The sequence below is a fragment of the Panthera uncia genome, chromosome B4 (assembly GCF_023721935.1).
Source record: "Panthera uncia isolate 11264 chromosome B4, Puncia_PCG_1.0, whole genome shotgun sequence".
NCBI classification, from domain to species: Eukaryota; Metazoa; Chordata; class Mammalia; order Carnivora; family Felidae; genus Panthera; species Panthera uncia.
In genome coordinates this window covers 19,073,071-19,087,233 of record NC_064809.1, presented here as the reverse complement: position 1 = coordinate 19,087,233, position 14,163 = coordinate 19,073,071, and the positions used below count along the sequence as shown (strand labels likewise).

Below are 14,163 nucleotides of genomic sequence, written 5' to 3'. Positions count from 1 at the left end.
TGGTGGCTGACCAAGACTTCCTCTAGGTCTCTTGCTCTGCTTGCCTCTGTATTGGCTTCGTCACTACTGGGGGGGTGGCCGGGTCATGATGGGCAGCTTCAGTTTTTACAGCCTACTGAACTAGACCGTGGAGAAACAGCACCCCTTCCTCAAGGGTTCCTCCCAGGGTCCCAGATCTGGGACTCACGGGCCTGTGCTGGATTATGGGTCCAGTACGGGTCAAGCTCTGGGCTCAAGGGTGCAGCATTCTCGTTGGCAGGATGGGGTCATGTTGTGAGGGCAAAGGGGACATGTGAGATAGAAGCGAAGAATCCTCCTCCCTCTGTCCTCTGATCTCTTTTTAAATCCACTTGTCTCTCAGAATCAGACTATGCGTGGCTGGCAGATCATGAGTTAGAACATTGAAAATTAGACCTAAGGGGGGAGAGAGAGAGGACGTAAGTGAATGGGAGACAAGAGAAGAGGTGACTGTGGCTGCCGGGGTCCCTGTATGCGGTAAAGGTGTCCTGGGTGGGTGGCATGTGTGTTGGGACTGACAGTATATGGGGCTGGTTGTGGATCATACCTCGAAGAAGGATTAAACATCTTCTAAAACCCTGCAGACCAGTTACGGAGGTGATCGTGTGCTTCTCAAAGCTAGTCCCTTAATGAGACAAGCCCGAGTCAGGTGATTCTTGTGTGTCTTGTGGATGTGGGAAGGACTGTTCAGTTGTGATCAACTCTATGAATCTGGAATTTAATGAGTTGTCTTTTCAGTTCTTTCTTTGGAAATCACCATTAAAAAAAAAAAAACAAAACAAAAACCCTTAAACTAATCCCAAAAAGAATATGTGCCTTCCCTGAAACTGGTGTTAGGGGTGTCCGAATCTGGCTTACGGATCTTTCTTCTCACTTCTTCATGGCTGTCACTGTTATAACCCTGTCATCTTTCCTACTTTTATTATTTTATGACTCTGTGCGCTGTGCTTCCTTCAAGCAAAGCTGAATGGCTTCCCTGCGTAGACATACAACAACGAGAACGTACAGGACTGTGTATCTTCTCACATGCTGGGGGTTTGAGGGTGAGAAGGCTAATCCCATTCAGCATTTTCCATGAAAGAAAAACCACGTGGCATATTTGACCTTTTATTTATGGAAATAGTAAGAGTAAGGGTTGTAGTACTTTAACAAATTTAGATGAAAATACGGAGAGAAAATTAGATCTTCTTAAGCTACGGGTGATGAGAGTGTCTAAATCTTTCCATTTGTTGACATTTGGGAAGTTTTTTTTTTTTTTCAAGCTTTTCTGGGAAAAGGAAATTTTTCGGTAGCCTCAAGGACAGTAATGCCTGAGAGAACTGAATATTTAAACGCAGACATGACTCAACAAAAACAGTCATTCTATACTCAACTAAGAGAACTTTTCAAATTTCTACAGAAAGTTGCCCTTACAGAATCATGTTTTTATTAGCACCCTCAACGTTAGCTATTAATTGAAGTGTTGATTTAAGCCCAGTGATGATGAATGTAAAATGGGGGTTGTGTGGGACATCAAAAATGCGTTTCCATATTACTTGATGTTTATATTTTAGAGAAATAAGAATAAAGTGATAGAACCATTTCGGTCACTAACAAGCAGAATGAATATTTAACGGGTGTGACAGTTGTCGTCATTATGCTAATAATAGGAGATGGGGCTCTAGTAAGATTAAGCATTAGCTATTCCGGTCCCTCGAGGAAACTGTAAAATTCAGCTTCGCTGCGTTGTAATTAGAAAAGAAGTGTATTTAAATACCGAAAAAAAAAATTGTAGGTACCTCAGCAGAGTATGCCGGGGGCATGTGCTTGGAGCCTTTTAATCTCTAGGTGTGGCCTCTTTTATAAATATTTCCATAGCATTTATATACTTGACATTTGGTAATATCGCGTTGTATAATCGTATCCATATGCTTTGCCTTACAAAATAGAATGAGACCACCGGAGCTCAGAGTGGTTTAGTGACTTGCCTAGGGTCACGCAGTCGGCGCAATTGATAGGATACAGACCAGGCAGCTGAGCCACGCTTTGCGGCCCTCTCCCTCTGCCACCTGCCGTCCGGAGGCACTGCTTCTGTTTGTAGCAGCTTCTCGGGCCCTGGCCTTCCCTGAGTGGGATCTGTGGTTCCTCTGTTGACTTTTCGTTTCCTTTCTTTCATTCCCCTCCCTTCTGTTAGGTCAAGTACAAAAGAGATTTTGAAGAAAGCAAAGGGAGGGGGTTCAGCATCGTCACGGACACTCCTGAACTCCAGAGGCTGAAGAGGACTCAGGAGCAAATCAGTAACGTAGGTGACTGTTCGGTGCCTCGATCGCCCTAACTCGCGTGTCTGGATGAGAGAATGAGGTTGGGACTTGGAGGTGTCCTTGTCGCTACCGTGGGCAAGCGGTTCTCAAGGTGCTCATAAGATATGCCAGGCTCAACTGGGGAACTCCTTCCGTTTGATTTCATCACGGTTACCTAGAGCCTCACACTTTAATAGCAACGACTATATTTCTGAATACATATTTAACTTACTTCATTAAAGCGACTTGCGAAATGCGTTTACTAGAGAGATCAACTTGATGACAAGAATTGTGTATTTAGAAATATAGTCATCGCTATTAAAAGAGTTGTTATAATTTAGCATCTTACGCCATTTTTAATGGTTCTCTGCTTTTGCGTTTTTCCAAAACAGGACTTTTATAGGTAAAATTATACACCTGACAGTTTTGGTTTTGGCTGTGGCTAATCAGACAAAAAATATATACACATAAGGCTAAGTATCTTGAATAATCTTATTTTGCTAATTGTGTGTATGTAAGCTTTTGCACTTTAAACTAGAAACTTGTTGAAATGATGTATTCCATCGAATTTCTGAAACAAACACTTACGTATGACGTTGCCGTGGATTTGAAAGCTGTATCTCGTTAAGTAATATATTTTTCCTGACAAAGAAAATTGAGGAGAGCATCAGTTCCCAACACATTAGGGACCAAAAGTGTTAATTCCGTACTACGTGAAGGCGGATAAATAGCTTATCTTCATTTTCATAATTCACGCCTGTGATTATGTTTCTTCCAAAGTTTTATACGAAGTTTGTCAAAATGTATTTTTTTTTTCAGAAAAAAAAAATCAGTTCAGTGTTAGGTATCCAAGAGGACATACGTATGAAAATCGACAACTATGTACATGATACAGAAGTATGCACAACTCTGCAAGATTCATGCTGTGTTTCATGAGAAGTGTATCTTGTGTATTACTTCCACTGAACTTTGTGTGTTATAAACGATGTTTATAGATGTTATAAACAATGGAGCCTTAATTTCCAGGAAGTGTTTAATTAGCAGATGGTTTAAACTCGCTGATATTTGGCCGTCATCATTATATATAACAATTTGGAGATAAAATCGTAGTATACAATTTGAGAAAGAATTTTATTTGTGAAAAAAAACCACAACGATGTGATGTTTTGAAAAAACTTCTTTAGGGAATAACAGGAGGTGGAGGGAACACTTTGTTTTGCCATATTCCCTAAGGTTTATTCATTATTTGCTCTTTAAATGGACATTTTAGGTTTGTAAGAACTTTTTTTTTCCTTTGAAGGTAAAAGGGATGCATTTTAAAGATTCACGTCTTTTGTCCCCTCGTTTTTCTCCCCCGTCCCGACAACCCACCAGTCATGTGTTACGGCCCTCATCTTTCTTCCTCTTCATTCTTTCTTTAAATTAAAAAGTGATTTTTGTTTTTCAAAATGTGAGTTAGGGATACGGCACTGGCAGTTACACAGAATAACGTTTCTTTCTTTGGATTATTTTTGGGGAACTTGAGAAACAAAACAAAACAAAACCCAAAATAATGCCACACAAAACAAAGTTATATCGTAAGCGCACAAACTGTCACAGAAATATATTTCAAAAAGAACTAAACATTTCTACTCTAAGACATCCATGGGACAGCTACCGTAAGGATTGCAGTCAGTCGAAAGGTAAGCCCTTTAATTTATATTCAAATTAAGTCAATATTCGTATTTAATAAGAAAAGAACTGATCATTTCACCAACCTTTATCATTAGCAGGAATATACATTTTATTCAACACGTGGAGCTGTTTGCAGATCCATTCTTAATTACGCAAAAACCCCTTATAACACAGGTACGTATAGGTACGTATGAATCTGTATGTATCATATACATGGCGGTATATACAAATACCATTTGGATTAAGCCTGTGATGTAGACAACACTGATTTTTAAAAGCATATAATTGAGACGACACCTAAATTTATTTTATTTTATTTTATTTTATTTGCGATTGTCTTATGTTAGCCCCTTACCAGTGTTCCAAGGAGTTCTGGTTCTTAAGCCATGGTGAGGCATAGTCATGTTTGAATACCAGTAAAGAATATAGATATCATAATATTACCATTAGGGATTTATTCCTGAAGAAAGGAAACTGTTAAATATTCTGAGGTCTCGTGAATTTTTTATTCATTAACAAGGCTGCAACTTTATGAACTTTTTCCGTGACCTCACAGGGTTTTCCACATTACTCAAAGATCTTTTTTTTCTTTTTTTTTTTTTCTCTAAGAAACTTGGGCTAATATGGAAGGTGGCACTTTGGTTAGCCCAATTTTCCACATTACTTTCAGATAAACCCAAATACCGAAACATGTGCGCCAAATCCAGACAGATATTTTTGACAGTGGCCTGGACTGTGTCTGTTTGGAGAGGGAAGGGGGTGAGAAAATGTCCAGACTGGTCTCCACCAGAATTTGCCTGCTGGGGGTGTTCGGATGAGCAGACTCATTCTGAAAATTATAAGCCATATGACATTCAAGCTACAAGTTTAATACAGGCTGATGTAGGTGGGTTATTAAGTCGAGGTCTTTGTAATCTTTATTTTTCCGTTTGCTTCATTTTCTTATTTGTGTTTACTTTTACTTACTTGTTTGCCTTATTTTTATCTTTGAATATTGTATGGATCTTTCTAAGCTGCCTTTAATCCCTTTCAGAGTAAAGAAAGTAGGAAGACATAAAACTGAATTTAATGACACCTCTTAGGTGTTTTGGGCAATGTGTTGTGGATGAATGGGCATTTTTGATTGCTTGTGTCTGTATTGGTGTTATGAAACTTTCTCAGCCACTCTGATTCATTTGTGCAGGATTTGAAATCATTTGGAAATACCCACTCAGTCTGCATCTGTTACTGAGATGTGGGATGGAACACAACCCATAAATTTGAAATTGTGTGTAATGAAAGGGGTGAACGTGGGTTTAGCCTTGACTTCTTTTTTTTTGGGGGGGGGTCTGTAATGACAGCATATTGAATCTGGGAGATTTATGAAATGCTGCAATTTAAAATTCCTCTCTTATATTACCGACTTAGTATAGCTGCAGAAAGAATAAGAAAAGAGGCCAGGTTTCCGAATTTACTGAATGGTTGGAAAGAAACAGAATGGTTTCTGAAACAACAACAACAACAAAATCCCAGAAAATTCCAGAAAATGCCTAATTGTGTCCTCCCACGACCCACCAAAGTCCGGGGTAGAAATTCAGAAAGGGCAGACATGACCTGGTAGAGCTCCACATTTTCTTTACTGCTTGATATTTTAGGGAAATGTTCTTAAAAGACAACGTACAGTCTTGTATCAAAGAATACTGTGCCTTTGGCCATTTTCAAAAACCGTTTTACCTGTTGTCCTCAGACCTCCAGCTCGTGTGGGTAATTGGAAAGGTGGTTTCTGATGCGGGTGGTTACCACGTTCAGGTTTATAAGCAGTGCATTCAGGATACCTGCAGTTGGGCAGAGAATCACTGCCGACATCTAAGGGACTAAGTCGGGCCTTGGGAAGATTATTGATGTGTTTCATTCTGCCTGCTTATGCACTCATTTAAACTGCGCTTTTAATTAGCTGAGACAGTCTATAGATAAATTGTGAAACGAAACGGTGAAGTCCAACCCCAAGAGACTTTTAAAATCTTTGTGCTATGGATAAAATCTAGATGTTTATTTTCTAATTTACTTTAGGTAATGGAGAAATATATGGGGGGGAAGGAGAACCCCGCCCCCCCGCCAAAACCAGATGACAGGATCCTGTATTTTGCGGACTGGTAAGTCTGCCATTAGGTGATTTGTCAAGATTTGTGTCTGTCCTTGACTCACAGAGGAAATAATTTGTGTGTGTGTGTGTGTGTGTGTGCGTGCAGTGGGCCTGTGTGTGTTGGCTTCAGTGGGCATCTTTAAAACACCCTTTCCTTAGATCACTGGCCCATAGACAACACAGGCAATAATATTTTCACCCGCTCTATATTCCTTCCCTTCCCCCGTCAGAATCTATCGGTTTGGTTATCTTTCCTGTTTCCCAAATACCCCTTCTTACTACCATTTTCAATGTAGCGTAGCCATTTATAAAATGTTCACTTGCTTTACAAGAAAAGCTAAGATTGAAGCCTTTTTTTTAAAAAACGTTACAGAGCAAAGAGTCTCTTCTCTAATTTGATATTGAAATGTAATTATTTTTAGCTTTTTTGATACAGCTACATAATTTTTCATTGACTTCTTAGAATGCAAAATAAATTATGTGTCCATTAATAAGCTCACATGGATGCTGATGATTTAGTTCCCTGAGATTTTGTGAGTTAGCTTCAAAAATATTAGATTATTGGAGGCAAACATGGCCTAATAATTGAATAGCAGTGTCTATGGGCTATTAAAATATTTGATTCAAAGTTAGGTTGAGTGTAAGGGTGAGCAGGAGGGTAGGGATGATTATCTAGGGATCTGGTCTCTGTTTGTAATTTAAATAAATCATTTTGACAGAGACTGACTGTGGCCATGTTCAGGCTGCTGACGGTGTGAAATTGAGTTGTATGGTGGACAGAAGACAAGCAGTCAAGAGAAATCCCCAAAGGCAAAATTTGTTATGTAATTGGGTCAACTCATGCATGAGAAATGCATGCTAATTGTAAACTGGTGGCGAAATTACAGTGTAAGAGGCAATTAGGTCTTCTATGAAGCCGAACAACTGATACAGAAGGATTTCTCTTTCTTTTTACATTCAGCAAACATAAAAAAGTTTCTTTTTTTAAAGGCGAGGAAGGTAAAAATCAGAAAGACATTCAGTGTTGACAGAGAGTATTTGTTAATTTTGTTCCTTACACAAGAAGCATAACTGTTGTATATGCCATGGAACATTTATCTGAAAGCTTCTGATTTTGAGTGGTAAAGTCTAATACATTAAGTAGTTGGAGAGGAGAATCGTACGGTTTTTTTGATACAACTCATAACCAGGTTGATTAACGTAGATGAAATAACAGAGATCGTTATTAGGTCAGTAGCTTAGATTTAAGCCCTTGGAGGCTAGTATTTTCACAGAGTGAATTTATATGTCACTGTAATGGGCTGTACCTTACCTCCAACTTGTCTCAACTGGTAACTCCCATGTATTCCTGAGTAATAGTGGGTAAGTAGCATTATCTTTAAAGCAAAGATCCAATATGTCAGAGAAGGTGATAGGGCATTAACATGTATTTTCCTTATAATACCGAACACATGTATGAATGCTTTATTTGTTTCGAAACACTTTGACATACCCAGTCTAATTAGATTCTCTGCACAACCTCTCCTCAGGGAAAGTATTTCTATAAGGAACAGTTAGACTTTCATGACAAAAATGTACGGAAAATCACCTCTCGGTCCTTTCTCGTGTCCAAATCCGTGGTTTCCCTTACACCTGGTTTTGCTTTATTTTTCCACCTAGGGCAGAACTTCAAAGGTTGATCTCTTCTTTTTATCCTCCGGTTTTTAGCCACAGCCACTTAAAGAAACAAATACATCCCAGACCAGTAATTACTTGTGCATGGCAAGTACAAGGGTTGTGGCTGTAAAATGGCATTGTCTAAACGGGAGGTGGGGGAGGGCCCCCAGAGTAAAAGAATTAACACATATGACTTTTTTTTTTTTTTTTTTTTTTTTTTTTTTTGGGAAACAGAGATTAACGATCCCGCAAACAATTTCTGAAGATCCTTCTTTAGTGAAATTCCTTTCCCTCATTCTTTTCTTTTCTCTTCCCCTGTGTTCAGGCCCCTTAGCCTGCCTGAGTTATTGCGGGACCTCCTAATTGGCCTTCTCTCCTTCCAGGCTCCTTCTGCAGCTTTTCCATTGTATCTTGAACACTGGCACCAGATGAGTCTTTCTAAAATATCTCTTTCATCAAGACCCTAATTATGATTCACTAAGAACTTCCCTGGGAGCTCCACTCTGCGTAGGACAAAGTCTAATCTCCGAAGCTCTTTCATTCTGACTCTCAGGGCCCTCCACGATCGGCTCCTAAATTACTTTTCCCCCGTATCTTTCACTGCCTGTCAACACGGTTCTTCCGTTTCTTTTAGGCCTGACTAAGTTAGTCTGTCCTGGGCTTTTGCATGAGTCACTCCTCTCGTTTGGCACAATTTCACGGTGTCTGTAAATGATCCTGGACCCACACTCAGACCCCAGCTACCGCGATCTTTCTCCTCTCCCAATCACGACAGTGCTTTGCTCGATGGCACCATTAGCCGCACCGCTCATTTCACACATCACGTTCCACAGTTTGGTCTGAAGGAGCATTTTCACTGGTTATGTGTTTTACTTCTCTAGCTTCAGGAAGATGAAGACCATCCACGTCTTCTTCAATTTATTTTTTGCCTCTCTAAGAATGCATATCATGGTGCTTTGTACTTCACCTTTCTGGTCACATCCTTGGCCCTCCCTGCCCTCGCTTGGTTGTGGGAAGAAGTCTCTAAACTGCTCCTGCCCGCCACAGGACTGCCTCTTCTCCCTCCCGAGCTGCTCTCTTTGTGGTTTCTTGCAAGTTCCTAAAATGCACATCTGATCACGTCACTTTCTACCTTAAAATCTATCTCTTGTTCCCTATTGCCTTTGGGATGAAATGCGAATACTGTAGCAGGGAATATGAGACTGTCTCTGGTTTATTGCCAGATGAGATCTCCAGCCTGGGGGTCCCTCTTGAACCCTCAGCCCTATGCACTTCCCACTTCCATCTGGAAGGTTCTTTGTACCCTTTCCATATCCCTTCTACGCCCAGAGCCTACCTCTTCTTCCCTGGCCTTCCTCTTTCTCTTGGCATCCTGGCAGTCTCGTTCTGGAACCGCACGCTGAGTTATCTTCCTCCTGAACTGAACTCTATGAAGGTTTAGGCTTCTTCTCTGCCACCCCAGGGCCGAACACGGAGCCACGTTTGATAAGTGGATGCATTAACTTCTTGGCCCAACGTACCTTCTTCTCAAGGCTTCTCACTATGCCCGAGGCTGTCGGCTCCCCGATGGCCTAACCAGGACTGTTTCTGTAAACACACCCATTTTGATACTTTGACCAGTGAATCCCCTCCAGTCTTGTGTGAATTTCATCATACAGTGGAGATTATTACAAGCCGTTCTGATAGCTCTAGATCTATCTTAATCAAAGCATCTCTTTTAAGGTCTGTGCAGATACACATCAATTTCCTTCCTTAAAACTCCCAGATCTTTCCTTCATTCCGTCATTCTGTAGCACGATGAAGTTGCCTAATAAATACTCACTTAGGAAATGACCGAATTTTTTTTTTTTAACGTTTATTTATTTTTGAGAGAGAGAGGGTGTGCATGAGGGAGGGGCAGAGAGAGAGAGGGAGACAGAGAGTCTGATTGCAGGTTCCATGCTGTCAGTGCAGAGCCTGATGGGGGGAGCTGTGAGATCATTACCTGAGCCAAAGTTAGACATTTAACTAACTGAGCCACCCGGGTGCCCCATGACTGAATTCTTTTAAGGGTATTATTTCCTCAAGTTTTTTTTTTTTCTTTTTCAGAAGAGTCTGCCTTACCATCCACTTCTCAGTCTAAGCAAATCAAATCTTTCCTAGGATATGCACCACAGTAGGGTAGGGAACCAGCACATCCTTTCAACACAAAATTGCTAATGCCTGGAATAGTGCTTGACAACGTAGCAGGTGCTCAGGAAATGTATGTTGAGTACACAAATGAAGTGATAATATTTAAAATATTGACCAATTTGCACGTTCTTTCTCTTGAAACCTCTCTATGCAAGGGAGTTCGTAGCTTTTTTTTTTTCTTCAGAGTTTATTTATTTATCTTGAGAGTGTGCGCGAGCAGGGGAGGAGCAGAGAGAGAGAGAGAGGGAGAGAGAATCCCAAGCGGGCTCCACGGTGTCAGCACAGAGCCTGACAAGGGGCTGGAACTCACAAACTGTGAGATGATGACCTGGGCTGAAATCAAGAGTCGGATGCCTGACCGACTGTGCCATCCAGGTGCCCCCCAGAGAGTTCTTAGCTTTGAAAGTTGCTTCAAATTTGTTGTTTGTTTTGTGTTGCTTCAGAACACCCATTTTTTTCACTTTCTCCTATTTTTACTTAAACACTCAGTGATTTCTATAGTTTTCATTGAAAGTTTATAGCAGTATTTTCTCAGCAAAGCAGGAACATTTGCTTTCTAATGTGGCACTTAAGAATTTCACTGTATTAGGGGCGCCTGGGTGGCTCAGTCCGTTAAACGTCTGACTTCGGCTCAGGTCATGATCTAGCAGTTGATGAGTTTGAGCCCCACATTGGGCTCTGTGCTGACAGCTCAGAGCCTGGAGCTGCTTTGGGTTCTTTGTCTCCCTCTCTGTCTATACCTCCCCCACTCATTCTCTCTCTCTCTCTCTCTGTCTTAAAAATAAACATTGAAAAAAAAAAGAATTCAGAATATCAGTGTATTAGAAATCCAATGATCACCCTGTTTTAAAATGTCAGGCAATTTACTTTTATCTTATCCTATCTTATCTTATCTTATGTTATCTTATCTCATCTTATCTTATCGTGTCTAAATATCTGATAAATGGGACTTGCATTAGACTGTCCAGGCTGCCATAACAAAATATCACAGGCTGCGTGGCTTAAATCACAGAAATTTATTTTCTCACAGTTCCAGAGGCAGGAAGTCCAGGATCAAGGGCCAGCAGGATTGACTTCTGGTGACAGCTCTTGTCTTGGCTGGGAGAGCACACTTTCTTACTGTGTCCTCATATGGCCTTTTCCTACATGTATGTGTATAAGAGAAAGAGGTCTCTGGTGTCTCTTCCTCTTCTTGGAAGGACACCAGTTGAATTGGATCAGGGCCCCAGCCTTTGACCTCATTTAACCTGAATTACTTTCTTAAAATTTCCATCTCCGAAGACAGTCACACTGGGGCTTAGGGTTTCAAGATACGAGTTTTGGGGGAGGGGACACAATTCAGTCCATAACGGGGACAAATGAGAAGTGATCTGCATATGTCATAGGGACTTTTGAGATAACTAAGTAATATACATTTTGTAATCATAAGCTCCTATCATAAGTCAGCTTCTTTAGCAGAGGTGGATTACAATACCTTGTGTCATCTCGGGAAAACTTCTACATCCGGTTTTTAAATTTTTTTTTTCTGTTTTCAAACTGAACAATTTTAACAACAACAACAAAAAAGAATTTCCTTCTGGGTCCTATTTCTGATCCTTAATTGGCCCTTGCAAGCCTCTTTATTTGTGGTTTTGAGCCACAGTCATTTATAGAAACAAAGATAGCATATAGTAGTAATTACGTTTTCCAGGTCTCAGTGGAATGATGGAGCTCAGAGTGTAGATCTCACATGTCCTGTGCTGGCAGTCTGGCCTGGACAGACGTGAGGGAAAGGAGGGCAGAGGTGTGACAATAGAAAAGAAATATTTCTGTGCCACGGGGAAAGCCGAATAAAGATGAGCTTTTTAAAAAATGTTGCAATTTCCAGCACACGATACAGATTAAAAACTTACAAAGTATCTGAATTTTCTTCCAGATTTGATTATACCCTTTGGGACATACCTACTGCGAGCACATACTGAACGTTAAAGAAGATCCGGCAGTCTTGCCTATATATTTGTGGAGTCGCCAGATGTGACCGTCATTAATAATTATGCCACATCATTATAACTTTGGTGGATTTTTGCAGGTAGGTTTGAAACCGGTTGTTCTTCCAGCTAATAAGTGTAATAGTCGCAACTTATTAAGAGGTCATGAATCAAAGGAGACATTATAAAGAGATTTAATTAGAAGCCATTGGTAACCCAAGCCAAGTTTATACAATTAAGGGAAATTGCACCACTGGAAGTTAGAGGCAAGAATGTCTTCCTTTTTGTAAGCATATGCAGATAGATATGTTCTCTAATTTGCATTTCATTTTCCTAGAAGAATTATGTCATGGAAATTGCTTTTCTTTATTTTTTGCTTGTACTTTCTACCGTAGGTTCCTTTTCTTTCACGGTCGTCAGGCCTGCTCTGTAGCCTTTCTGTCTTGGGTACAGAATCGCATGCAATGCTGTTTGTAAAAGGATATGTCTACATTTCTCTTTGAAGGGCCGGTTGCTTTTGTGCAGTACCCTTAGGCTTGGTTCCAAGGACAAGAAGCAAGAAGCGATGATCACTTATTTTTTTGTTTGCTTATATTTGCGACGGATTTTTCCTCTTGTGGCTATATTAACTATAACCAAGTCAACTTTTAATTCGTTTGAATTAAGCTTTCGTGTCATGGCCTTCTGCAAACGATGATGAAAATGGCAGAGTTTGTCTGTTTCGGAAAGTATGAAATAGAGTATAGATGCAGAAAAAAGAATGAAAGGAAAAAAACCTTCAAAGAAATCATTCTGGTCTTAACACTTGTTATTGTCGAGAGCGAGAATTGAATTTTCCCAAACAGAGTGATTTCAATGTTCGCTTTTGTTGCGTAATTGTGATGAACCCGTTGAGGGCAAGCAGCATTTCTTGCTCATGCTGGAATCTTCTAGAACACGGTGCTTCAACTGTGATGAATAAGACAAGGGGGAAGTTGCTTTCACGGTTACGCTGCATATGTGTTTGTTCTTTAAACATTTGCTGTGGACCTTACATTCACCGGGCCCCATAGATGGCAGAGAAAGTGAGACACCACTCTGTGTATGCGTTTATACTCTTGTGAGGGTGCCTTCAGTGGCTGGCCAAGGTTTTCACCGCCGCAGGGCAGTCTTAAAAGCTGTAAGGTGAGGAAGGAAGGAAGGAAGGAAGGAATACGATAAGGTTGGGAGCACCTAGCGCCTACTTGTCAGAGTGTGGAGAGGGAGAGAGACACCATTACTGAAATGCAGACTGAGGCAAGATTGGTGAAAGATTGGCATCATATTTTCAAATATGCATATTTTTGGTATCTACAAGGCCAAAAAAAAATCTCCAAAAGAAATCACTTTGAACACATTAACTGACTCAACAGACATTGTTGAGTGTTTACCATACGCCAGGCACTTTGCCAGGAGGCAGGGGATATAATGAGAAACGAAATAAATTTGACCCCTGACCTCATGGAGCTGGGTGTTCACCCTCTAACGGGCAGACCATGGCTGCCCAGGATGATAAATGCTCGATAGAGGGAAACCCTGTGCTGTTATTAGAGGGGTAGCCAGCCAGGTTTGGGAGATAAAGGAATTGAAAGCTTGCCAACGTTACTTGAAAATAGTCTTTGAAGAATTTTACTAAATCATTCTTTTTTGAATCGTGATTCGTATTGTTTGTTTGTACAGGAGATGCCATCAACTTTGCGTTGAAGTTTGACCCTCTCCTTCCATCTGTTTTCTGTATTCCCTATTTGCCTGTCAGTGGGGGTGTCCAGAAAATATCACGCAAAATTAATCAAGCCATAGATTACACACGAAATGTAAAAAAAGAATGAGCATTTATAGCAGAGTATCGATTAGCTTATTTAAAAAAATTTTTTTAATGTTTATTTTTGAGAGAGAGAAAGAGAGACAGAATGCGAGCAGGGGAGGGGCAGAGAGAGAGGGAGACACAGAATCTGAAACAGGCTCCAGGCTCTGAGCTGTCAGCACAGAGCCCGACACGGGGCTCGAACCCACAGACCGCGAGATCATGACCTGAGCCGAAGTCGGATGCTCAACCGACTGAGCCACCCAGGTGCCCCTCGATCAGCTTATTAATGTCACAGTGGCTAAGAAGATTAGTATGTAAATATTTGCATACACTTAAAAACTCAGACACATGTTCTCTCCATCTTGGTTTTCAGTACTCAAGAGGCTGAAAAGTTTTGAAAGTAAAGCGATGACCGTTTTTCTTCATCTCTTTTGTACCCTCACCCTCTGT

General features: G+C 40.7%; 1 protein-coding gene across 2 annotated transcripts in view; it reads left to right on the top strand.

Annotated features, from left to right (window-relative positions):
• NEBL (nebulette) overlaps positions 1-14,163 on the top strand; it is a 358,160-nt gene that overhangs the window by 187,971 nt on the left and 156,026 nt on the right. For both annotated transcript variants that reach the window (XM_049626931.1, XM_049626934.1), the window contains exon 4: positions 2,192-2,299. In XM_049626931.1, the coding sequence (XP_049482888.1) occupies positions 2,192-2,299 (108 nt within the window). The remainder of the gene's footprint in view (positions 1-2,191; positions 2,300-14,163) is intronic.